Consider the following 26,319-nt stretch of genomic DNA (forward strand, 5'->3'; position numbering starts at 1 on the left):
AGCAATAACTGCCATTTTAATGCTTATGCCTGATTTGGGCACCCTTTTTTAGTTTTGAGGTTCCAGCTCTATTGATCGATTTCTAGAATGATAATGCAAAAACATGCCAATCATTCGAAGAAAATTACTTCACTGATTTTGTGGAGCAATAGTTTTGTCTCTGACTTCGGATTAGATGCTACAAATTTAGCAGAGATAGTTTTTCTCTGTTTGCTTGTTTCGAACAAGGCATATATCTTTTGCTGTTCTTGAGAAAAAAGTTTATGTAGGGCAAATTAGCTACCCTATGTAAGTAAAACTAATTCACTAGTTATTAGAAAACTTGCTAAAATTTGTAGGCAGGATCTCTGGAGATTGGATGTACACTGTACCTGTTCCAATCTGTGGTTAGAGATTTCTTCTGCAGCTGGGGCTCCTAGCTACTTTGAAACACAAATCAACAACAAGGGGAAAGAAAGATTTGTCATCTGGAGACAAAAACTATCCAACTCCTTGAAGAAAAGGTCTGTAGCTTTGATCTCAAGTCTATTTATAGGAAGCCAGAGAGTAAGGTGAAAGAAGTGTTGCAGAAACGTGTTATTACTGTCTGAAACACACCATGGTCCAATTTGCTCCTGTAGGCTCCAGCTGTCTAACAGAAAGGCCTAAGCTCTGCTTTTTTTTTTACAATGAGCAATGATTAAGAGCCACCTCCATTGAACAAATCATTTCCTTGTTAAATTTAACAAGAGACTTTTTCTTCATCAAAATGCTCTTCACATCACAGCTTCTTACCAAAGCACTATTCAACTTTGGAAGGGTAAAGTATGATGACAATAAAATTGATAATTGTAATTGAGACAGCTGTAAAATTGAGACTATATGCCCATTTACTGAATTCTCTTTCAAAAGGTCATTATAGTCAGTTTACCGTACAGTGATCTCTGCAATCCCTTGCCATTTAAACATTGTACCCCTATATTACTAAATCGGAAGTTATGCTGACATTTCAAAATTTTTAGCAAGCTACTTTACTATTCCCTAGACAATACCAATTTGAACAAATTTTATTAAAGGTTAATGACACGTTTTATGCCTACATGGCCCTATGCATACTAAACTGGATTAGTTTCAGGCAAAGGCAGGGTCCAGGGTCCTGTGATAAAAAGGAAAATTCGTCATTAAATAAAAAACTGGAAAAAAGCCCACAAAAAAATTGCAGCTTTTATTCCAGAAATGAATTTATTTTTTTACAGAACAAAAAAAAAATGTGTTTTTTGTAGGTCACAAGACTGACTGCAGGGCTACTGTGCTAGATCAGGTTAACTGTACCAGGCCCGGTAAGGCGCAGGTACAGCCATACACCAACCTCACTTCAGCTCTGGTCTGTCAAAGAAGCAGTGGATCAATTGGTCTTTATGTGAAAGCAAGCAGCTTTTCAAAACTTGCTTGAGACTAATGTTATATTCAACTACTTGCATTTGATTAGACTTACCACTGAAGCCTATGTTTTTCCCTTATTGGGGACAGGGTAGCCATATTGCTTAATTGTCTCTTAAAATTCCCTGATACTAAGTAAAAGCGGTTTCAGCATTCCAACATTCTATCTTAGTTTATGATTTGATGATAAGTTTGTTTGCCAGAATCGCTACTTTCTGTATACAAGCCTTTTCAGCCTCTCTAGTCCTTGACGAGAAGGTAAATTATTTTGAATTCTCTCTCTCCATTTTGTGCTTTCAGCCAGAGAAGTCAAAGGAAGGGAATATCCTACAATTGTTTTTTACAATTTTTTTTTACATTTCAGAAGTGACCAAATGAAACTTAATTGAAACTTTATATAGCCAATTCCAATTCATGCAGACACGGAAAATTTCAGTTTGAGAAGGAGTAACTATAAATAAATAAATAAAAGAATTACAACACAGGAGTTAATCAGTTTTCACAGATTCACCTACAAAACTGTCATGTTAAAAGCAAACAGATAACACTACCTTATAGCTAAGTATAGTTAGGGTTACAATGAACAATGTTCCAAAATGGGTTTTTTTACTAATTTGCTTGGACTAGAAGGACCATAAGTAAAGCTGTAGTGATGGAAGTTCTGGCCCAAATAATTATGGCAATTTGTGCTAATACTGCTTTCCTCTTACAGGGAGCTGTTGGAAGTTACCTCACCAACTTCCATCTACTTCATTACAAAGTTAACTGGGTAAGCAGTAGTGGACTTCCCTGGCAGAACAGGAATGACTTCAACTTCCACAACCATCTGTGCACTTAGTATCTGATAACAGCCAAAGGCCTAAATTGTTCACACGTTACCAAAGACAAAGCTGAAGAGTATGTTAGATAGACTAGCATGCATTTAAAGTGTGAGGCCACTATGAAAGTTAGAAATTAAATACGAATAATTTAAAGTAAATCTATTAACTACAGAATGCCATTTAAAAAACAGTAGATACAGTCTTTTCTTGAACAGCTTGAAATTTTACCTGATTATTAAACCACCTGTCAGTTACATGAAACATTCTGAAAATCTTAATACACAAGCTTTTTGGGTATTTCCCATGTAAATTCTTCTCTCCCAAAGTGCCCATAGCATGCTGTTTTTTGATAGATTGGCCTCTTCAAATCCAGCTCCCTTCGGGAAAAGAAAAAAAAAGCAAGTCTTACACTTAACTCTACTCCAATGTATATTATGATTTAGACACATCAGAGGGATAATCAGTATTATCCCTGGAAGAAAGACGATAAAACCTAGGTGTTGTTTCCTTGCACAATCACACGGATTTACAGCAGGAAAGGTAGTGAGCTGATGGTTTCAATTTTAAAGTGACTAGAAACAGTCAGCTTTCTTCAAATGTATCAGAGATGCGGTAAGTATGCAGTTAGGCTTTATAAGCATTACAGTGCAGAATCATTACAATTGGAATAAAGTTCAACTATACCTGTGGAAGCATCAATGTGTTTTCTGTTATTGCAAGTGTAATATAGAATATTTTCTAATGCTACTGTGCCAGAAAGACAATGCTGATCTCAAAAGAAGCAGCCAAAGATGATAATCTAGTAGACTGGGTAACTGTGGAAGTTTAACTACTTATATAGATGCACAAAGTCACCATTTAGAATAGGGCTTAACACTGATTATGGCTAGATAAATAATGAAGGTGAAAGTCATGATTATTGCTTTTTAGCCTGCATAATACAGCAGATTGAAGCACTGCTAAATGATTAGCTACAGGTATCTACACAGAAGTTTCTCTTCATTTCATGAAAGGCCTGAAACATTTTCTTCTACTTGGGCTTTCTTCTATTTGGTGTTATGTTGTTTAATTATCTTTGAAAGCACACTTAAAATAGATTCATATCATCACCTGCTGGAGAGAAAATTGGTGGAGGAATGGCAAAGTAAGGAAAGAACCACAAATACTAACAGGGTAATGAATACGTTTTAGATGGTGAAGAGATTACACATTCTTGCACTTACAGGGTCATTTATGAGGTACAGCACCTAAGTTTTGTTTCAAGTAATATTTTGTGCAACATGATCACATGCTGCAATGGCTACTACAGTCATTTGTGCTTGATCCTAATACAAAAGCCATCAAAATGTGAGTGCTGACTACATGAAAAGAAAGACATCATGAAGAACTTTGGTGCATAGTTGATTAGAATGGATAGCCAGCACCATTTACAGGATTTTAAAAATTGTGAGGTAACATTTAACAAGGAAACATTCACTAAACAATGCTCATGTTTTTGTCTGCTTTCTTACTCCCTTGCTGCCTTCACCACTTCCAGGGCTGTGATAATGCATTTTAAAAATGCAGCATTTTTGAGCACACCGAATCAAGGAAAGTGTCTGGGAACCACCACACAAATTACTGATGGCGATGAACTGTCATAATGACAAAGGCAAAGAAGAGATTTGATTATACTTGTGAACTGATAACACTTGGAAAACATTACGTAGCAACAGAAGTTGCCATAATGCCTTGCATTATCTCTGACTATTAAAAATATGTCAGCTCTACCCTCAGCATGTATATTCAGGAAGCATTCTGAAAAGGAGTGCAAAAGGCTGGCTACACCAGGAAAATGTTGATATAGCTTGTCAGAAATGTCTTTCCTTTTTTTAAGGGAAAAAAAGAGACTTCCTATTCACTAACATGTTGACAATTCTCCCCTCGGAGTCAAATACGCTCAAGATTCCTCTGGAATATAGAGACTAGAATGACATTAATAGCTCTGGATTTAAAAGAGAAGTGAATCATTACAAGCATGTTCTTCGAATAATGAGATATCTAACATGTATGTTTTAGCATTTTGGAACAAAGGTCTTAAAACTTGCATTGCTCAAAGTGACAAAGTGGTTCCTTTCTGCATGGAGTCAGCTTCTTGCTGGTATATATCTCAGGCTTGAGCTCCCACGTCAATTTCACAGAGTTTAATAAGGAGTGAGCTTACAGTGTGGCTACTCCCTTAGAAGAGCAAAGAGATAGTGTTTCTCTCCATTAATTGCATATTTCATGAAACTTTTAAGAAGTCCAGCCTGTCAAGTTTGGTGAAAATCAGCCAAGAGATTCCAAAGTTCTTCAGGACTGAGATAAGCCTGTACCATTAGGTCTTAGGAAGCTGTACTACAAATAGGCAAGAAGCTCTACCTCCTAAGAGTTCATATAAAGCATCATACGAGTTAGTCATGAAAGGGAGAAAAAGAAGGAAAAATACTAGGGTAAAATTACAGCTCCCTGGAATGTAGGTGGCTAACTGCTGATAAGGACAGGTGCTGATCTGCTTTTCTCCTCCAGCCGTTTCTTCTCTCAAAGAAAAGGGTAATTCCCATGCTTCTTTAAGCATAAGGATTATGTTTGCCTAAAGACCTGCTTTTGCAGGTTCAGAAATATTCCAGAAAGGAATATAGCTGGGTCGGCTGCAGGAGGCCATGTAAGCAGGTTTGGGTTTTCTTGTCCTCTCTGACTGCATGACACTTGTGATCACAACTGAATTTTCACTTAAAGACAGCTCATCTCATGACAGGATTTTTATTCTTTTTCTGTTTTTTAAATGCATAGAATATTTCAGTGGCTTACCAAATCTTAAGAGAGCATTTAAGAAACCTGAATTCCTTTTTAATTAAGTTTAGCTGACTTCAAACAGGCTGCAGAAGAATGCATGACAGCTACAGACAGGCTCTCAGTGTTCAGTTTCTCTGATGCAGATAAGGTAGGTTACACTTACACCTCATGAAGAAGCTAGTCACTTGAGGGTGTTCTTTTCTCTTCTGGGCTAATGGCCAAAATCCCCAGAACAGCAACAGCAAACACCATACTGTCACTATTGTGGTAGGGTGACACTCAGCTTCTGTGCATGAGCAAGGGCAAATGACAGCACAGAACATCCCACTCATTTTAATGGGATTGCTTGTGAAGTGAGGGCACCAGAACCTTTCCATCTTGTGGCAGCTGTCTCACAAGTTGTTGCCACCTAAGGATCAAAGGCAGGGAGACCATTCTTAGCCTGGTACTTCTTTCAGAAAGAGCCAATATTTCTGGTGCCTTCCAGATAAGGCAGGGATTAGGAGGCTTACACATCCTGTAAACAGACTGGAAAGCCTAACTACATCTAATGTTAAATTTAAATTCTACTTTACCAAGCACACTACCAGGGTTACTGGTGTAATTTGGACCCGTCTTACTTATTAGTACATTTTGTGACCAGATTTATGAATTGGCCCTCGTATGTTGTACTGGGTGCATGGGTGAGGGAAAAGCAGAAATGACAGCAATTATAGATTTATGATGAAGATGACTTTCATGAGGTTAGGAGCCAGAAACTTTTTAACATTAAATGTTAAAGAGAGCATTGAAAACATTATTCCCTTCCGTAAATACTAATAGCACACAAACCTTATGATAGCTCCAAGGCGTAGATCAAAGTTTTTCTGCACAATCTCAAGCAGTTCTTCTTCAGATCTGTCTGATGTTCCATAATGAAACACTGAGATTGCAAGAGGATGACTCACACCGATAGCATATGATAGCTGTAGAACACATGCATAACAACCCAAACACAGTTAAAACAGTCCTTCCTATTTTTTGCTTAAGAGAAATGAAGGGTTCATCTTATGTATCAGGGGAAGGTTTTATGCACACCTTTTCTGCATAAAGAAAGCTAGGAGAAACTTTTTTGCTATTTGTCTTTTATGTTAGGAAATTATCTGTTTTCCTTGGAGAATGCTCAGCCTGGTCAAATATCAGACCCAAGTGACATTCCTTAAAAGCAAAAGAGGTACTTTCTAATCATCCTCAGATACCACCATTCTGTGTCCTTCAGCCTCAGCTAGACAAAAGGATTTCATGCCTTTGAGACTGGAGACTCTGAGATCTACAAATATTTCTGAGGTTTTTTTCTGAGGCAGAGAAAAGATTATCTAGGACAAGATGAGAAAAGGCTCTATGTTCCTAAAGCATTCAGACTTGTATTCCCACAGTAAGTTATTTCTGTGCACTCCCTGGAACTTCATCCAATATTTCCATTTGCTCTTTAAAACACAGCTATCAGAAGCAAAGTAACCCAGGAAGTATTCCCTGTAATTTCACTTCATTCAAAGGAGGACAGAGGAGCTCTATAGCTCCTTTCTGACATCCAAGAATCACATTAGCTTTTTTTCACCACAGCACTGCACAGCACAGACAGGTTCTCTGGAAATGTATTTGCTTTTATCATTCAGTCCCTTTCCAAAATACAGTCCTCCCGCAATATAGGCTAACATACACTTCATTATCTTCCAGCATGGTGTATTTGGATGAAAATATGTTTTGCTTTCACAGGTCTTCCTCATTGTGTCTGCTTTCTACAGATTTCAGGAAGTAGTAGTCCAACGGCTCAGATCTATTTATATACTTATTAGTAACCAAGAGTTGATTTTTGTTAGAAACAGCCTTAATCATGACTGTCTTCCCCTTAGCTAATTTTGAGATCATGCTAAGTCTGTTTTTCATTAACAAATAAGCTAACAATTCTATATCACACTAAATAAAGCCTACATGGTATTTGTGGTAATATACAGCTAATAAGCCTGCAGTTCTCTCCATTATCCATTTTGCCCTTTCAGTATGAAAAGGTGGTTAGCACAGAAACAACATCTATCCCAGAGCCAGCTCAGTTGTGAGTCTCAGTGGAGGCTGGCAAGGTCTTAGTGCAGCACACGGACACTAATGGGCTGGAAACACTTTTGCATTTCCACTTGATACATTTTTCCTTTTGTTAATCTTTAATCCAGCCTTCCATGACTTCACAGGATATTTGCTTTTCTGCTCTCCCATCCTCCTCTTCTCCTCCCATCTTACCTTCTCTGCTAATATCTGACATCTCCATAGTTTGCTGTTAAAAAAATCAATCTTGCCTTATCTAGAATCAGGCTTAGGTATTTAAGGAGGGTCTCTGGGAATTACTGGAATAACAACATTCCCACCTAACTCAGGAATTAAGACAGTAATGTATGTGTTCATAAATGCCACTCAAAATGTGCATACCAGGAAATCAGAAATTTGTCTTCTGTCCCCTCAGAAAAAAAAAAAATTATCAACAATTTGTGAACCATCACTATTTGTGCTTGGCTTATTCCCAATCTACCCTTTCCTTGACTAACTCCAAATCTTAAGTTTAATCAGGTATCAAACACAGCACAACATCTAAAGCAAGGGGCCTTGTTCCTAACTGGGATGTTTGGATAATATGATGTCATTGATTGTAACCACATCCAGTAGGCCTCTCCTCTGATCCACGGAGAAAGTAAAAGGTTTTAAACACACCTCTGCAGCAAAACATCAGCCAGATCTCTGTACTTTTTACTGTAGTAATTTGTTGCACTGGGTTAAATTTACTACACAGCAGCTACTCAGAATAAGTATGTGTATAAACTAGTATTGCAAACTGCCTAGACAAACCTCAATTGTTTAGCATTCATATTGGGTTCATGTTTAATGATGAAAGTGTCTAGGGGTCAATAAAACATGTCTTTCGACTTCTTAGACTTATATTCATGCACAAGGAAGGAAGTGCATTTCTTCTGAGCATGTAAGACTGATGAAAGTTCTTGTTTTAAACTCTTAAAAACAATTGAATTTTGCTTTTAATTACACCTTACACCATAGTAGTATACTAGGAACACACAGTAGAGAACTCATGGTAACTTTAAGGTAATTTCAAATACAGTTTAAAATGGTTTAATTTACAACTAATATGACCATATAGTACAGCAGGTTGCATAACTACGTCTAGACACTGCTAACGTAACCCTGTAATGTACTGTGCAGCCCAGGTTGGAGTGCTGGGCATGCGTGTGTGTGCAGAGGATCACTAGACTTGCTGGAAGTAAAAGCAAGGATGATGCAAAGAAGTACCCAAACCAGGGATGGCAACAGAGTTGCAGAAAGAATACCACTGTGAACACACTCCTTGCTTCAGGACCATCCTGGCCTGTGTCTTTGGCTTTCCTCATAGGGGGACCCCTTAATACCACACCCCCAAGAGGAACTTCCTGGAGCCCCAATCTAGTATGAGAAGAGCTCTTCTGAAACTGGAGCAGGGCTGTGATCGTAGTATGTGTTCTGAGGGGCTGACCACACATGAGACAGAATTTCTGTTATGGTGTATTACTTTCACGGTTGCTTTTACCTGGATTAGTACTCTTTTACAGAGACCAGCTTTCACCAGAGATTTTGCGATCCAACGAGCTGCATATGCTGCAGAACGATCAACTTTGGAGGGATCTTTTCCAGAGAATGCACCTCCACCATGGGCTCCCCAGCCTCCATAGGTATCAACAATGATCTTTCTGCCAGTCAGTCCAGCATCACTCTGCAGGACAAACAATTGAATACATTCAAGAGACACAACAGTTTACCCAGTCCCATACTGGGTTATTGGGTATAGCTTTGTTTTGTATTTGCCACAGATATAACCCATTGTTCACAGTGTTCACCTTCAGATGCAACTGTTTAATTAATGAATAAGGTCTACATGACTGGAGTATTTTTCAGAGATGTATTAAGCCATCTGTGCTGCAGTCACTTTTGAAAACTGATAAGAATGTGGCACAACATCACAAACATTGCACTCCCTTCAAATCAGCAATCATTAAATACTGTCTCTGGATTACTGGCCAATGACTTCACTCAGTAACACTTGATGGAGGCCAAGAATTTAGAAGGACAAAAGCCCTCCTGAAGAACAGATCACATAAGACCTAAAAGGTTAACAAGCTTCACTTAGATACACATACTAAAGCTGCAGCTCAGTGCTGCCAGCACAAGAGTACTGAGTTCACCTTAATGGTTCACAAGTGGCACAAGGACCACTTGGTACCCAAGTGCCCCCAATAATGGAGTCCCACCCTCTTGCATGGACTTCTGTCTGCCTCCTGCAACTTGATGAGCTGATCCAACTTGTCCAACCAGCAGAGAATTAACTGCCTTTCTGTCAGATTAGCAAAGCTGGTGATGGCAAGCTGATAAATGAACTCCAGAGTGTTGAGAAACTCCATTCTGAAAGACGATAAACTGTGTTAATCCACTAAACCCCAAGTAAGTAATACGGGAGTAAAGCTGACATTTATTCTTCAATGAAAGCAGGATCCCTACATCATTCCAGTGTGATCATAAACACACCTTGTAGTTTTAGTCCTTCATGGAACTCTTTATACAAAACTAGACAGTTTTGTGTAACAAAATGTTTTACAATTTCACAGCAATGACCTGCTTACCTAGTATCAGCACCTGGAAAGCAGAACACATGTCAAATTCTAATGACTATTGAGACTTAATACATTTAAGGTGTCCCTTGAAATTTGTTCAGCTTTCTGAATAATTTCAATGTAGAAGATCAGATCTGTTGTTATTTCTGGTTTTGATTTTTATTGTGAAAGTGAAGAGATACTTGCAGTCAGGCATTTTAGCATGTAACTTAAGAGGGGCTTTTGGTCATTTAAAATACTTTGTGGAAGCAAGACAAAGATCCAAGAATCTGTACATTTGGCTGTCTACGCAGGTACAGCTTCAGTTTGCCAGCTGTCCAGTAGGAAAACTCCAGCAAAATGATTGAAGCTTCCCTGAAAATGTACAGGCTTTCTTGGTTAAAGGTATATCAGTTCATTGCACTTTTGTTCAAGAGAACATTTAGAAGCATGTGGCAAAGTAGAATACAAGTCTGTATAGGCCGTCCTCTTTCAAAGTACCGTACCTTAGGACCACCTTCTACAAACTTTTCACTTGGAAGGAGATGATAAATTGTGTCCTCATCAAGATACTTCTCTGGAATGACTTCTTTAACAACTTTCTCCATTAGCTCCTTCTGTATTTGTTGTAGAGGTACGTCTGGGGCATGATGTACTGAAATCACAAGTGTGTGCATTCGGATGGGCTCCACTGCGCCATTACTTTCCCTGTATTCCATTGTGACCTAGAGAGGACAAAAAAAGGACAGTGAACACTCAAGGCCAACAGCATCAGTTTGAAAGCTGAAAATGAATCTCACAGTTATTTTCTGCAGAAAAAAATAAACAGATAAAGGCAAATGCGATGAAAAATTATGGACTGTTGCCAATGCTTAAAATCACTGTAAGGAAAACAAAAATACAGAAAGTACTGAAGTACCACTACCAAAAGACTTAGCTGAAGGATATTACATGTTGTTGTTTTCCTTCTCTGTGGTGTTACAAGAAAGCTACAGAAACCTAAGATTTTACCAGCAGATGCTAAAATCATTCACGGTTTGGCATGTTAACATAACATCAAATAGTGAATCACCAAAGTAAAGCCAAAATAACTTTTGGAGGACCCTGCTAAAATGAGCAACTGTAGATCATGATATGATAAGCTTTGCTACCTACTGCATGGCTTTTATGTACACGTGAATATATACAGGCATTGCTCCATCCTTAGTATAGGTTTTCTTACAGACTAAGAAGGCCTTTCTCCTTTACCACCCTTCAAAAATTCTTGGATAGATACATCATAAAGAAATCAGTCTATTCACATGTTCTATGCACTGCTGACAAAAGGTAGGGACACAATCCATGTTGCACTGCAACAACAGCAGCAGTATAACTCAATGCAGTTCATCCCCACTAAGCAACAGAAATTAAGACTGAAACACCTTGCTGTCTTGGAAATGCCACACATATGGCTTTCCTTTTCTCTCCTGCAGATTTCACAGCCTGGAAGACACAGAACTGCCTTTGAGACTGCCAAAGTGCCTCACTCTTATAGTAGGCTCAGTGACTCATCCACTCAGCTCTGCAACACAGCTGTCAGTGGCTCTGACCACTGATCAGACACAGTATACATGAGGTTTGAATCAAGAACAGCTCTGTTTTAACTGAGAAACCACAGCACTATCCCAGTCCATGCTTCTGGAATGCTGATATTTATTCAAAAAAACCCAGCTGATTGTCAGTAATTTGTTAATCTGCTTAATGTCCAGGGGAGAAGCAGCAAAATACAAGTGTTATTTTGAAGAAACCTGCTAAGACACTAATAGAACAGTTTAAACAAACCATGTGTGCTACTTACAAATGTACCTTATGAAACTCACACCACCTTGGAACATGAAAATGACAGCACCATTTTTGACAAACATGAATTTAGATATAGTAGCAGACAGGGTAAATTATTTCTATTGTTTCTTACCCTTACAGTTTATACAACTACGTTACGAACCTGTGTTTTCCCATCTGGTCTAACCCAGGGCCATGTTCCATTCCGTTCCAGAGCCTTTATGCTTGCGGTCAGTTTGTGTGCCAGGAGGAGTGTTAAGGGCATACATTCCTCAGTTTCATCAGTGGCATAGCCAAACATCAAACCCTGCATTGAAAAACAGGGAACTACACTGAAAAACAGGGAAATAAGCCACTGGTTTCCATGTTCTCTTTCCATTTCTGCACCTGTCTTTGCCACACAGTACTTTAAAACTGCCCAAACCTAGAAAGAGACAGCAGTAATATGCAGAGTGAATACACTTCGACATATAGCCAGCCTGAAATAACATTTGTGTATCTGCATGCACAAGAATCACAGCCACAGCACAGTCTGGTTCCCAAGAATGGCTCTGCCTTAAGCATCCATAAGAATCCATTACAATGCTTAATAGACATAAAGCTCATAAAGACTGCTCAGTCTTCTCCCCATGCATGACAACTAAAATAACATAGCATTTGATGCCTAAGAAGTAAAACCATGCTACTCAAAGGACTTGAAAGACCAGAAACTGACACCAGCTGATAAAAAGCTTAATTGTAGCTCTATCCATTAAGGCCACTGGATATGGGAAAAGCCACTTTCACTGAAACTAGTGAAAGCCGTGTTACTTTTTTTCACTTCTGATGATTAGGAGAGTGCACAGTGTTAAGCTGCTAATTCTTACACTTTGCACAATAGCTTTTAAGGAAAGGCTCTGGTCCAATGCAATTCTAGCTGCTTGTGCATAAACTAAATTTGAATAAGTGCCTGGAATTAAGTCCCATTACCTGATCCCCTGCTCCAATGTCATCGTCACTCTTGCCACGGGAGACAGCATGCTTGATCTCTTTACACTGTTGTTCTAAGGCCACTAAAACTGTGCAAGTCTTATAGTCCAGTCCTAGTGAAGGGAGTTTTGTAAAGTTAGGTCATACATTCTTGAGAGTTCACAAATTGGTAGAGAAGCTTTTAGGGATTATCTAGTTATCTTGGCTAAAACTTTTAAAACTCTAAGCATGTAAGCTTCCTATACAACATTTTGTATTGCTAACAGAAGCAGACAATCAGCACATTTCGGTAACAGTCCCGGGTTGTTGGCAAGTTAGTGGTATTAGTTCAAACTTGAGCTCTTGAAACTGAGAGGATAAGTGTAATCCTACAAGCTGCCCCACCAAAGCTTGTTACATTGCTTATGATGACTAGGGTTCAAACCATTTAGGTATTAAAGCTGGGAGAGGACTGTGGAGAACGTTACCAGAAACTGGGATTCATTTTTTCTTGTAGTAGGTTCTAGGGTTCAATAGAATTAGAGAAAAGCTGTATATATCATGCATGAAAAGGGAAGACTGAAGGGGAATAGTCATGTAACGGGTTCAACTGCTGAAAGGAAGCTACTTTGGGAAATATTTTAAGAACACATAAAGAATTCCCTTGCGTGTGAACTTCAAGTGTCATAGGCTTATGCAGCCCAAGGACAAGGAACATCAGTGTTAAAGCTTTCACTGTACAAACCTGCAGATGTAACCCCCTTCTGACATTTGTGCAAACACTAGTTCTTCTGCATCAGAGAACCAAGAGGTACCTGGCACTTTCAAGAATAAGTCTTTTACAAGTATGCCACTGTAAAACAGCTCCTTCAGTACCAGGCACTGAAAAACACATATCAACATCTGCGCAGTTTTCTCCAAGGCCTGGATACACATTTCATTTTATTTTCCGGAAGATCATAAAAATATTACTTTGGCCACATGCAGAACAGACCCAAGAATGAACACATGAAGGATCTCACTCACCTTTGGAAGAGTCATCATACCCTATCCTCTTAAGGGTCTCTCTTACAATTTGTTGGTAATCTACTATAGCTTGGGATGTGATCTCTCCACAAAGCAAAATCATTCCAGTTTTTGCTACACACTCTGCAGAAAAAAGATGAAACATCAGAACTTTACTGCTGCTATTTTACAGTTACACAGGGAGATCCTGAAGATGGTTCTATGAACAAAGGATTAGTCATAGGGGAAACTCAGTGTAAAGCCTTAGCATACCTATAGGTCTGTGTGCAATCATTCTTCTCTTCAGCTGATATTGAACATTAAAATGGCCGCAAGTGTGTGTGGGGGGGTGTCCACCTTACCCAATTACCCTATCTCCACAGTGGCCAGCAGCAAACGTCTATAAGAACACGTAAAATATATAGTGCTATTTCTCCAAATATATCCCTGGTCTCCAACAATTTCAACTCAGGGTCTTCCTGAAGCTAAGGGGACATCATTTATTAACAGCGTTACCAGTCTTTGACAGATTTTTGTTACAGTAATTCACCCAGGTGCCCCTGGCAACCATGAAAACTTTTAACATCTACAGGATCCTGGAGGAAGAAGCTACACTACTTCATTACAAATTTTGTGCAGAATCATTTCATATTTTATTTCATTGTTTCAAGCATCCACCTCGCCTCCAAACTTTTCCATTTTATGTTAAAACATAGAGCAAACAATCACAAAAATTCACCACATCAATACGGCCTACAACTGTATAGCTCTATTTCATATTCCATTCAATCCTCTCTTTTCCAGGCTGGGAAGGCCTAGGCTATTCACTGAAAGACACTGTATGGCTATGATGATATTCATTACTCTTGCCATACAATCTTACTATAGCCTTTTTTGGGGATGGGGAAAGAGAAACAGATTGCATGCAGTATTCAAGACAGGTAACCATGGATTTATATGACTTAATGATGTTCTTAGTTCCACTCTTCATTCCTTTCCCAGCAAGCCCTAACAGTCAGCTTGGGTTTTTACTGCTACTGAGCACCGACTCTTTTCTCAGAAACATGTCTATTACAACCCCAAAATCTCTATTCTGAATGCTTGCAGTGAACTCCAAACCTTACTTTCTCTACATGGGGCTAAGATTGCTCCCTTCCCCCTTACATTCGCCTACACTAAATTTCATCCATCACTTTTATCATCCAGTCACCATCTCATTTGAATAATTTTATCTGATTTCAAGATTAAGTATTACAGGCAGGAATATAAAACTGCACAACTATGGATGGCAGCATCACATAAAGACAACCAAGCCATCTTTAACTGGCAGCTAATCTTAGATAATCTAGACAAGCAGTTGAGAATTTAGCATAGGGCAAGCTTTCTCTGCTTATCTGCAAGAGGAATTAGTCTATATTGAACAATTAAGCTACATCCTAGCTGGCATGGTATCTCTGAATTACACTGTGGACACAGTGAGAGTCCGTAATAATGCAGTAGCCCTAAATGTATACAGCACATCAACCCCAGGTTATTGTGTATCCCCACTACAGTGCACGGTATCCTGGTACCTTTGTTTTCATACCCAGTCTTGTGCCCCTGCTCTACTGACCAGCAGCGCTGTTCCCGTCTGCCGCACACTAGCAGACCACCTATGTGTGCAAGGCATGCATGGTGCTGTGAATCCCTCACGAGGGGAAGAGACTGTATGTTACAGGTGGGAGGCAGAGAAGAATGGCTCTTAGCTTTTCCGTTGTGGTCATTACAAAAACGGGAAGCCTTTCTGGAAGAACACAAAGTTGGGGACCTGGGGCTTAGAGAAGTGGAAGACTAAGGCTGCAGTCATCACCAACAGTCCCTAGAAACTCTTCCAGACCCATTACAGCTAAGCAAAGCTTGATGGTGATGCAAGACTTCACGACATGATGATGCTTTTTTAGTATCAGGATAAAAAAGATTCATCTTCCTACCTTTGACTGCTTTCTGTTCTAACTGAAATTTAATTCAACCAAAAGAAAACACAGCTCAGGAGCTGCACTATAGCTGCAACTTACAAGTGAGCCCAAGCAACACCCCCATCTGCTCTACCCAACAGAAAGTTACTGTATTAAGGTTTTGGGCTCTTCACTGGGGGGTGATTTCTTACATGTTTAAGTCTCCCAAAAAGAATATTTTGAACACCATTAGTAGGTTGAAACTTCCACCTTGTCTTTTGTACTGTCTTCTTTTATGGGTAGTTAAATTTTCTCTCTTGAATCCCATTTGTTGGGCACACTGGGAAGGACTTTTTTTTTCAAGAAAGCATTTGGCTTCACTTAGACAGGAAGTAGAATAATTAATCTGCCTTCTGCTTTATGCTACTTGCAGCCAGTATTCTCTCGCTTGACTTTACTGCTACCCAGTTTGTTGGCAGCACAAAGAGACACCAGCTCTATCCTGCTGAAATGAGGTAGTGCCAGTGTAATAATTCAGAACTTCATATGCAAAACTTGCTGATCCGAAAAGTCCAAGCAGTAAATAAAACTCAGAGAACCACAGATACATTTTTCTAATGGCAGATAGAATCTAGTTTCAACATCCCTGTGAACTACATTTCATAGTTTTTTAAAATACAGTGTTACAGTGACTTAGTACTTACATAACACTTTGAGATTTTTTTTTTTTCTGAAACTTTGAGGCAAAGCCTGCACAACTAAACAGAAATTCTAATCTTCACCCAGTAAAACCTGTACTGAGTGCCATAACTGCTTTCTGTTCTCCATGCCACTACTTTTTTAGCAAACTCTGTGTCTGGTCAACCAATTTATCTTTCCAGACTTATGCTTTAATGTTATACAAGTTTTCTGACTCCAGACAGCAGTTTTGGTATGTTTTTTTCCCAACAGGTTACAGAAATCAGGCATTTATCTATGTAATCATGTCACATCTCAGGCTTCTTTTTTGGTAAGACAAACTGATCGTGTTTCTCACATCTCTTATGACACATTTTTCAGTCCTTGTCATTTTTGCAGCATTTCACTGTTACCATCTCCAGCTTTTCAGCAGTTTTGGAAGCATAACTACCTGCAATACTGAAATACATGCTTCATCAAGTCTAACACGTATGCTAAACCCTCCCCCCAAGTCTCCTCACTGCTCACATTTATGCATCAAGGATCACATGAGGTTTTTCAGACGAAATCACTGTAGATCACTGTATTTGTGGGACACAGCTAGTGCTCTGTGCTGTAACTATGGCCTCAATGGCTTGTTCTAAGAAAAAAATGACTGCATTCAGAGATCTCTTTAGACACATTCCCTTTCTGTGTCCATTCCCCCTTGGCAACCCAGCTCATTCCAATTTGATGCTATGTTAGCCTCTGGAAGAGGTGATGTTGCTAGTGACAACATCCATGTAGAACACAGGGTAGTCCTAATAGAAAGTCCCACAAAAAAGGCAAGCCACTTTGATCAGAGTCACATTCAAATGAACTGTGCATTTACCTTCCTGTGAACCAAGGGCATCACCCTGCTTCTGTAAAGGCACATTAAATATCTATTTAGCACTTCCAGATTTTGAGTTTTATTAACACCTTTTACTCTACAAAGAAATGCATCTTGACATATATCTTTCCTCAGTTCTCTTTTTCCCTCATTTTCTTAGATTCCTCATTATCATTAGCCCTGTCAACAATAGTTTTCCCTGATACCACTGGCCTCTCCTGATCTATTTCCTATATTTCATTATTTTTAATGGGTACTGGAGTACTACGTATTTAATTTTTTGCAACTTTTTTCCTGCCTTCCCTTCTCCTCTGAGTCAGTGTGCCAGAGTTGGCCTCTTGACTGACTGTGGAAGTGTTAACTGCCAGCCAGCTACTGCAAGAATTTTGGATCATGGGATGTTAAATCAACATGGATTACTTGTTGTATTTCATTAATTTGTTTTTCTATCTGTATTGTACTTACCACAGGCAACCTTGGCATCTGGATCAATACTGAGATGAGCATCTAGAACAGCATCACTTATCTGATCGCACATTTTATCTAGAATGTAAAAATAAGACAGACATAACATTTCTTTTTGTGATAAAAACAAAAAAGGGATTTCTTAATAAGATTTCATTTCCAGTGTGTAAGAGACTTCTGTTTATAGACCATCTGCCAAGAGGCAATTTTAGCAACTTATGTTCTGATAGGTATGCCTTACTCTGTTTTCACTCCTCTCCTCAAGTCAATTCTAACTGACATTTTACTATCATCTACACAGGCCAGCAGCCTCCCAGGTGAGGGGAAAATGAAAAAGGCCTGCAAAGGCATCCTGAAATATTAGTTTCAGGAGAGCAGAATATCCAAGTAGTAACATTGGAAGAAGTATTTAAGCTAAGACCTTTCTGTAGGGGTCTTGCATTCTTGCCCTCCCTATTTTAAACTTTGCACTGCATTTTCTGTGTGAATTACCAATTTTGATCTACATCTTATAACTGTCAGAGGTCTGCACTCAAGGCAGTGTTTATCCCTTCAGTATCTGCAGTGGGGATCTCTGCGATCTAATCTTTTTGGATGACAAGAGGCATTGCTCTCCCTACAAACAGGTGCATTAGACTCACTCCTGCAATTATCCACAACCGTCTGGCTTATTTGAGTTTAGAAAAGCATCTGCAAACATTCTCTTAGGGACAAACATTGGCCACTCACAAGTTTCCACTGTTATATTTCTGAGTTTTGGTCTTTTTTTTAGGACAAAAGCACTGGAGAAAAAAGGTTTTCCCTATTCTGTCTTTAGCACCTATGACTTATTGTCCAAGTAAGACCTGAGTATGCCAAACGCATTTGGTTTGTTAAAACTTAATGAACAATTTAGGAGACAAATTGAGATTCTTTGTCTCATCAGGGTAACTGAATGAGGTAAAAGCAATCCATACTATTTATTCAAAAGTACAGGTTTGAAAGCTTGCATATCTGCAGAACCAACATGAGGAATGTGAATTAATCTTCATCCACCACCGTTACAAAAAAGGGTATCCAAAATACGTTCAGCCACACAACTACACAGCTGGATCTACAACACTGTCTATCAATAAGCCAGGTGCCTATATTGTTTGCAACAGCCTCTATAATTATGTATGTAGTTGCCAATCTAAAATAACTTCTCTTGCAGGAGTAAGTACCATTACATACATGTGTAGACTCGAGGGCCCAAAGAGGAAGTTATGGAAGAAGCATAACCGAATGTCCATCTTAAACTACTTATTTACTTTTAAAGATAATCTGGTCTGGAAGCAAACAAACATCACAATGAATTATAAGGTAAGAGTAGGGTTATTCTGTACCCTGAAAGATCTGTAATTCAATGGAAAGATTAAGTGCAAATTGAATTTTAGTATGAGAACTGTAGAGTAATATCTTCCAGTACAATCTAAAAGAAAGGAAAAGTGAAACATGCTAGCCTGTAGCTTTGAATGGATAAGCCATTGTGCCATCAATACTACCTCACCCAAATACAAACTAAAAACAGGCTAAAACCAAAGCACAAGTGCTAAAATGTATGTGCCCCTTTTATTCAAACAGGCTACAGTGATCTCAATGTCAGCATGAGGTTTGTTTATGGAAGTGCACAGGTCTCTTCTTCACTGGCACAACTTTCACAATCTGAACCAGCAATTTCTGTACCTTTATGTTTTTTGTGTTTTCCCCAGTCAAGCTGTCGTGGTTTAACCCCAGCCAGCAACTAAGCACCACACAGCCGCTCACTCACTCCCCCCCACCCAGTGGGATGAGGGAGAAAATCGGGAAAAAAAGTAAAACTTGTGGGTTGAGATAAGAACGGTTTAATAGAACAGAAAAGAAGAAACTAATAATGATAATGATAACACTCATAAAATGACAACAGTAATAATAAAAGGATTGGAATGTACAAACGATGCACAGTGCAATTGCTCACCACTCGCCGATCGACACCCAGTTAGTCCCTGAGCGGCGATCCCCCGCCCCCACTCCCCAGTTCCTATACTAGATGGGACATCCCATGGTATGGAATACCCCGTTGGCCAGTTTGGGTCAGGTGCCCTGGCTGTGTCCTGTGCCAGCTTCTTGTGCCCCTCCAGCTTTCTCGCTGGCTGCGCATCAGAAGCTGAAAAATCCTTGACTTTAGTCTAAACACTACTGAGCAACAACTGAAAACATCAGTGTTATCAACATTCTTCGCATACTGAACTCAAAACATAGCACTGTACCAGCTACTAGGAAGACAGTTAACTCTATCCCAGCTGAAGCCAAACATTTAACTGTGCATTTCATAAGCATTTGCAAAGTAAGCCAAACAATTTAGAAGCTTGAAAAAAAGAAAAATGACAAAAAGGCATGCCAACTTGATAGCTGTAAAGCCTGTCTTCAGCTATTTGTGTTGCATTGATCCCTAGCTCAAGCATTATCTTACTGAAATTTCTTGCTAGTATATTTACTCAGAGAATCAGAATCCTGGTCAGTTACTTAAATTATATTGCACCTTCACTTATAAAAATTGACCACAGTTTGAATACACAAGGACATAAGGTGAAAGACAGAAACATCATGTGGTCATAATTTCAGACCCAGAAATCATCTGTGCAATCAAGAATAAAATCAGTAATGCCAGGTTCCAAAGTTTGTCACCTGGCTAGTTTGCCAACAACCTTGAGGCGAGGCAAACTGAGTCCTGAAGATTGCGAAATTGATTCACACCAGAGGGACTGATGCTTGAGGAGGAATGGCATAACCTGGAACAACTGATAAGTTTTATTGCCGTCAGCTATTTGCACCATTACAACATATAGTGCAGTGTTTTAAAGCAAACAAGTAGTTGTGGTCATTCAAGATACAAAGCTACATGCTGCATTAGTCTTGCAGCTGTTGGACTGTTCAGTAGGGGCTGAGCAGACATACTGATAAAACTGGTCTCATACCAGGTGCCATTCCCACCTAGCGAATAAGAATCCTGAGAATACAGATACACAAGAAAAACTCAGCTGCAAGCCCTCAGTGTTTGACACCACCCTCATTTTCTGTTAGGTTTTTTGTCTTTCCTTCTACTATGCAAAAAAGTACGAGGTAATGCTATTTTTAGTCTTGACATTAAAATGCTCCATTTGAAGGTTCTGCCATAAAAGGAACTGTTGCTACCTTTACTGTAAATTCGAGTCACTAGTATGTCTGCTGGAGGTCCGAACTTCCTCCAGTCCACCAGTTAACACATCTTCTAGATACATATTTGTGTAAACAAAGCTGTGTAAAAAATAGCTGAATTTAATGAACAGCAATTAGAGCTGAAGCACTGTCTTGCAGTCCCAGACCTGGAAAATACAATGGCTTTGTACAGCCTACTGCGTATATGAACTTGTGTTAGGGAGAGCAACGTGGCAAAGAGGCATATGTAGTACTATAGCAGTATCTGGAAAGCAGCTCTGCTGAAAATCAATGCTTAGTATTCCAAATGTTTCAGAGACTCAGAGTTCAATGATCACCTATAATAAACATGTGCATAAAGTAATATTTTTTCATTACAGAACTAAAACTGGAATTGTAATTCCAGTATATGTGGCAGCTCCAAGTCTACCTGTAGGAGACCTCTTCATGCTTTTTTCTCTCAAGCAAAAGTTTAAAGTTGCCTATACCAGATTATATTGCATACTAAACAAGACAAATTCTTGTCTGGCAAACAAAGACACTAATATGAAGTCTAGTAAAAATAATTAATTGGTTCTTCCTTTTCTCCATTGGGGGACATATGACTGAACTTTCATCAGATAGCATTCTTCGGTGCAAGTATTAATAAAAGCAAAGATTCAGCATTTTTACTTACCAGAATGTCCTTCAGCAACAGATTCGGAGGTAAAAAGAAATCGTTTTTCTTTTTTTGAGGTATGAATTGACATGTCTAGGTATCTTTAGTGAGCCTGCAAATGAGAAAGACCCAAAGCAACTGCACTACAGAACAAGCCCAGGCAGAAGTGGAAAGGTTAATGTATCTATGCAAACAGCTGATGTAATTGCTTCTGGATGTTTGTTCCTCAGAAGTTAATAGATTAAGACTGATCTGTGTGGATTTTACAATGCACTGCTACAGAAACTCCTTTCATAAGACTTTGGTGTTTGGTTAACCATGGTCCTGCTGAACTCTGCAGAAGTATTATCATTATGTGAAGTGTGAACACAGCTAAGCCAGAGTTCAGTGCTTTTGCACACTTCCCCAAGCATCCGTTCTTACTCTTTCTTCTAAGTGCTAACTAAAAAGCACTTCAAGATAGTAACATAGCACAGAGATACTATCTGAATTTGTAAGGGCAAATGACACTTTCTCCTAGGCATAATATCCATACATTATACTCAGCTGCAGTAGTGAACTGTTCAGAAATGTATCTCTCTTTACATGAGAACAGATGTTCGTAACAGCTCCAGGTGGTAAGCTGTGCTCTTTTTTCCAAATACTATTTGTGTCAGTGGCTAAGTGAGGAGCTGTAGAGCAACCAACGGCAAGCTCTGAGAAACAGCTATGAAGATAGCGGGTTCATGATAAGTTACTTTGAATTCTGAGACTAAAAGCTATGCCCTAGCACAATGAATCTTAAACTTGTCAATGGTCAGGCTCTCGCAATTCATTTTACAGACCCCTTTTCTCCTACCGTTTGCCTTGATGAAGAGACACTAGTAGGAAACAGCTGGACTCAAGTATCCAAACTAAGCAAAGAAGCGCTGCCCCTTTGGAAGCGCTGTTCGCCTTTGGCTGATTTCAGAACGCAGTGCAACAGCACACCAAAGCACCTGAGTACAGCACAGTGTCGCAAAGCTACCTAGGAATGATAACAAGTGCATCTGGTCTTAAAAACCCTTGTCCTGCTGAGGAGCTCTACACTGCTGCAATACATTATGTTGAGCTCAGCTTCTCTAAATCAGTAGTCATTTCTGAAAATGTTGCTCCATAAGCACAATAAACAGCAACAAGAGTGGTACAGAGATGCAGGTACAACTGAAGGCTTTACTACTGGCCATCACAAGCAAACCACATCTGCTGCCAGGCCACCAGCAAACATCTCACAAGAGACTGTGTGTTCATTCTGCAAAGAAGTCTTCACTGCTAGGAAGTAGCATGCCTTCACTTCAGGACACTTCCCAGTAATGAGATATACGAGGTAATAAAAGCAGTAATGAAGGCAAAGCACTTGCACAAATGAGACAAAGCCAACCCTCAAAAATATAAAGCAAAATTGTAATTCAGCTGCAAAAATGACTCAAGAAGGCACTGCCTAACTGTGGTAACTCAGGTGGTGTGCTGCAACAGACCAGTCACACTTGGTGAAAACCACCACTCTACAGAGTGATACATGAAGAGGTGACTTGGTTGGAGGAAAGAGACCATCTGCACCCCTTTTGGTTTTGCTTTTGCTTTTTTTTTTTAATCCTAGGAACAAAAGTTTTCAATACTAACACCAAAACCCACCAGTTCTCGGAGAACAATGATTGCTTAAGTGTGTGTGAAGGACAGCAATAAAGAGGAAGACTTTAAACCACAGTTAATGATTACCAGAAGTGCCCTATGAAATCTATTAACTCATCTATTCCATTGCCTTTCTTTAGCCTGAGAATTTATTATGATACAACACAAAATTAAACTAGTCATACAGAGATTTGTGTGCCTGGAGGTATTTCAATTCTGTGTATTAAATATGCTTTGAGCTCAAGTTACATGTTCCATAAAACACTTCATACAAAGCATAGAGAAACATTCATATGAAGAATTTCAATCTCCTCCATCATTAATCCATTATGCTGCATTCTAAAATACTTGTGCTTTACATTGTGTCTTATACACTATTCTCATTCAACATGTGCTCCTCGGCGTGTTTTATAATGCAGGGTATACGTACACTCCAACCCCAGCCTTGAATGTAAAAGAAACAAAAAATAAAGGAAAGAAAATACAAAGAACAGTCAACATTTGTAAGTGAGAAACCAAAAACATGGGAGCAAGAGACACCAGAGCAGAGGGAAGAGGGGCCAGGGCAGGACAGAGGTGAAGGCAGGAGGATGCTGGAAAAAAAGGAGGCACAAGAGAAGTTGCCTGAGCAGGACTATAGCAGACAGACGCCCATGCAAGGGAGATGCACAAAAGAAGACACAGCGCAGGTACACCTCTGAGGGGTCTGCAGATGGTGGAGGAGCCCACGCCAGAGGAGTAGAGACAGAAACATGGAGGAGCAAAAGAAAAGCAATCACAACACACTGAGCCCAATCTCGTGCTCCCCATCACTCTAGCCAAAGGACTGAAGCTAGGTAGCAGGGAGGAAAGGTGTCCAGAGGGAAGTTGGGGTGTTTTCCCTAAATGATCTTTTGTCTTTATTTTTCAATCCTAGAATCAGGTATTAGAAGTTTGTTAACTGGCAATAAATTAAGACAAATTCCCTGCAACAAAACTGTTCCATTGCCATGATAGTGAGGCTGTGTTTTACAAGGCAGCTGTCTCAGCCAAGATTCATCTATCACTGGTGAATTTGTTCAAGGAATACCAATTGCTTCTGCAAGAGTCACATTTTCCTTTGCCTCTTTTGCTGATGTTTCTTGACCAAGTGTAAAGAACACCATCAGTGTCTCCAGATTCGGGAAGCTGTTATGGAAAATGGAGAGATGAACTGGCAGACCTTTTAAAAATGGGATCACTTCAGCAGCTGAACTTTCAATATTGCTCTGCATCCCAGGACGTCATGAAAAAATTACTGTTGGAGCCACAGAACTGTACCTGTCCCAACTGAAGTCCATGCATATTCTGCTTATGTTTGGCACACCAGTTCAGTGTTTCAGCCAAAGGCTTGCCCCTTTTTGTTTTACAGATTTATTTTTACCACAGTTCTACTATTTTCTCTCATCATCTATACAATACTTCAGTTCAACTTGCTTATGAAAAGAGATTGAGTTCTGAGATCTCACAGCTGAAGTGGCTCTTGTGTCTCAGCCACTTCTGTAATCAGCTCAACACTGTGTGCTCCAGCTCAGACCACTCAGGTCAGCCCCAAATGAAAATGCCATTAATTCACATATCTGCCTCTGGAAACTTCTGCAGAACAAATGCTGTCCTTATAGGCAAATGTATTCAGGCCTTTTCCTCTAGACTGTTTCTGGCACTCCACCAAGATCTCCCAAGGTGATTTCCCAGCCCATTCTTTGCTAAGGCCCATTGCTAGTGCTATTGGCTGCTGCTTTTTTCCAGGTGAGGCCTCCCAGCTTTTCAGCTCTTTCCTCCGGCCTCTTCTTGCTTCTGTGTGCAGCCAAGATTCTAAGCTTTTCTCACATTCTTCCTTCCAGGAAGACCACTCAAACTGTCAGGCATATCACACTCTCAGGCTGATCAGTTCTGGCGTATAGGCAGGTCTACAGCATCGACCCACTTCCTTGCAGACCCCAACTGGTTTAAGAGCTGACTTCCACCAGATGTAGAAACACCTCTCTTGGGCAGAGTCTGGAGCACAGCTGAGTGATTTCAACAGGTTTCTCCAGCTATTGACTAGATTGTATTGTATTATTTCTAACTGCTACTCATGAATTTCAGAGATTTCCACAGCAGTTCTAGCATATCTGCTGGACTCTTCCTTCCCCAAAATCTATTACAAATTCATGCCAATTTGTAGTACGTACTCAGCTGCATATTTCTGATCTGGCCTCTGTACTCTTAGCTTCAGTTCCTACAGGAACTGAGGAAAATTGGTTACCATTTGCTGGAGGCAGCATCCTGTACTACAAGAATGCAGTATCATGATGTTTTTCCGTCTAGATCATCTTGGATATCTAATTCCCATCAGTAAGCTGAGCCAACTGTTTATGAGTTAAACTGCATTCTCAATGTATTTTCAGACTGGAACTTGTGCAAACCTAGAACATCTTCATCCCATCAGCGTGTGTTTTTGCTCTCTGCAGTTTGAGTTCTTCACATGATATTTGAATTCTTGGCCTCCTCTCTGGATTTCTCTTATGAAACCCATTATTCAGTGAATAGCCTTGCTAGAAACTGAAAATACAGAGTTTATGATGGCAAAGACACTGCCATGCAAAAACCTATCACAAATTCAGATATGTTTGCTTTGGAGACTGTGCTTCTCTTTCAGTTACAGCAAAAGACTTTAAAAATGTAACCACTTCTCTGCAATGAAACCACTTTGCAATCATGTTTGAATCACTTCAGTTAGAGCACAACTTGACTGAAAACTATAAGCCCTATATATTCGAAAGAGACTATCATTATTGGTATGACGTAAACATGCCAACAGAATAAAAACCTGAACAAAAACCAAAAGCCTCCAGTTCACAGCTCCAAAGGACAGAAGGCACATAAAACAAATGCCAAATGGCTTGAAGAGATGGGAAGTTTGTTAGGCTGGTAAAAAAAAACCCAAACAAAAACAAAAAAAAACCCCAAAAAACAAAATTAAAAAAAAGAAACAAGTTACTTTGGAATTCAGATACGGATTTTAAAATATGACTTACAAGCGGAGACCCTCCAGACGCTACAGCCTCTGGTAAGTGTAATATCCTTGGTGTATACACATTAGCTGTAATGAGCTTTGGTGGCGCCTAACGCACCATTTATAACGCTATTTCTTCCCCCAGGGCCCACCAACTCGTGTCGCCTCTAGCAGCCACCAACTTTAAGATTTCAAGACACCAGCACAGACACTTCCAGATGTAAGGAACACCGCCCTTTCTTCATGCGTTATCTGGTGACTTCCAACAGCGGCACCGGTTACGCCTGGCAGCGCTCCCCCACCTCCCCGCACAGAGACCCGGGCGGCCGGCGGTTCCCGCCTCACAGAGCACCGCGGCCGCCC

General features: G+C 39.7%; 1 protein-coding gene across 4 annotated transcripts; it reads right to left on the bottom strand.

Annotated features, from left to right (window-relative positions):
• On the bottom strand, positions 1-26,247 carry LOC128136486 (S-adenosylmethionine synthase-like). Of its 4 annotated transcripts, none has more exons than XM_052776149.1 (10): positions 25,979-26,247; positions 21,309-21,402; positions 17,438-17,515; positions 13,511-13,633; positions 12,506-12,618; positions 11,700-11,843; positions 10,222-10,440; positions 8,659-8,841; positions 5,886-6,019; positions 1-2,617 (listed from the first exon to the last, which is right to left on the bottom strand). In XM_052776149.1, exons 2-10 carry the CDS (start codon positions 21,379-21,381, stop codon positions 2,515-2,517), a joined length of 1,170 nt encoding a protein of 389 aa, XP_052632109.1. In that variant the 5' UTR covers positions 21,382-21,402; positions 25,979-26,247; the 3' UTR covers positions 1-2,514. The 4 variants fall into 4 exon arrangements, with proteins under 4 accessions (XP_052632109.1, XP_052632112.1, XP_052632110.1 ...); XM_052776153.1 differs by having other exon boundaries at positions 2,506-2,617; positions 5,886-5,976; XM_052776152.1 differs by lacking the exon at positions 21,309-21,402.
• Positions 26,248-26,319: the final 72 nt, after the last annotated feature.

Source organism: Harpia harpyja, chromosome Z (assembly GCF_026419915.1).
Source record: "Harpia harpyja isolate bHarHar1 chromosome Z, bHarHar1 primary haplotype, whole genome shotgun sequence".
Lineage (NCBI taxonomy): Eukaryota > Metazoa > Chordata > Aves > Accipitriformes > Accipitridae > Harpia > Harpia harpyja.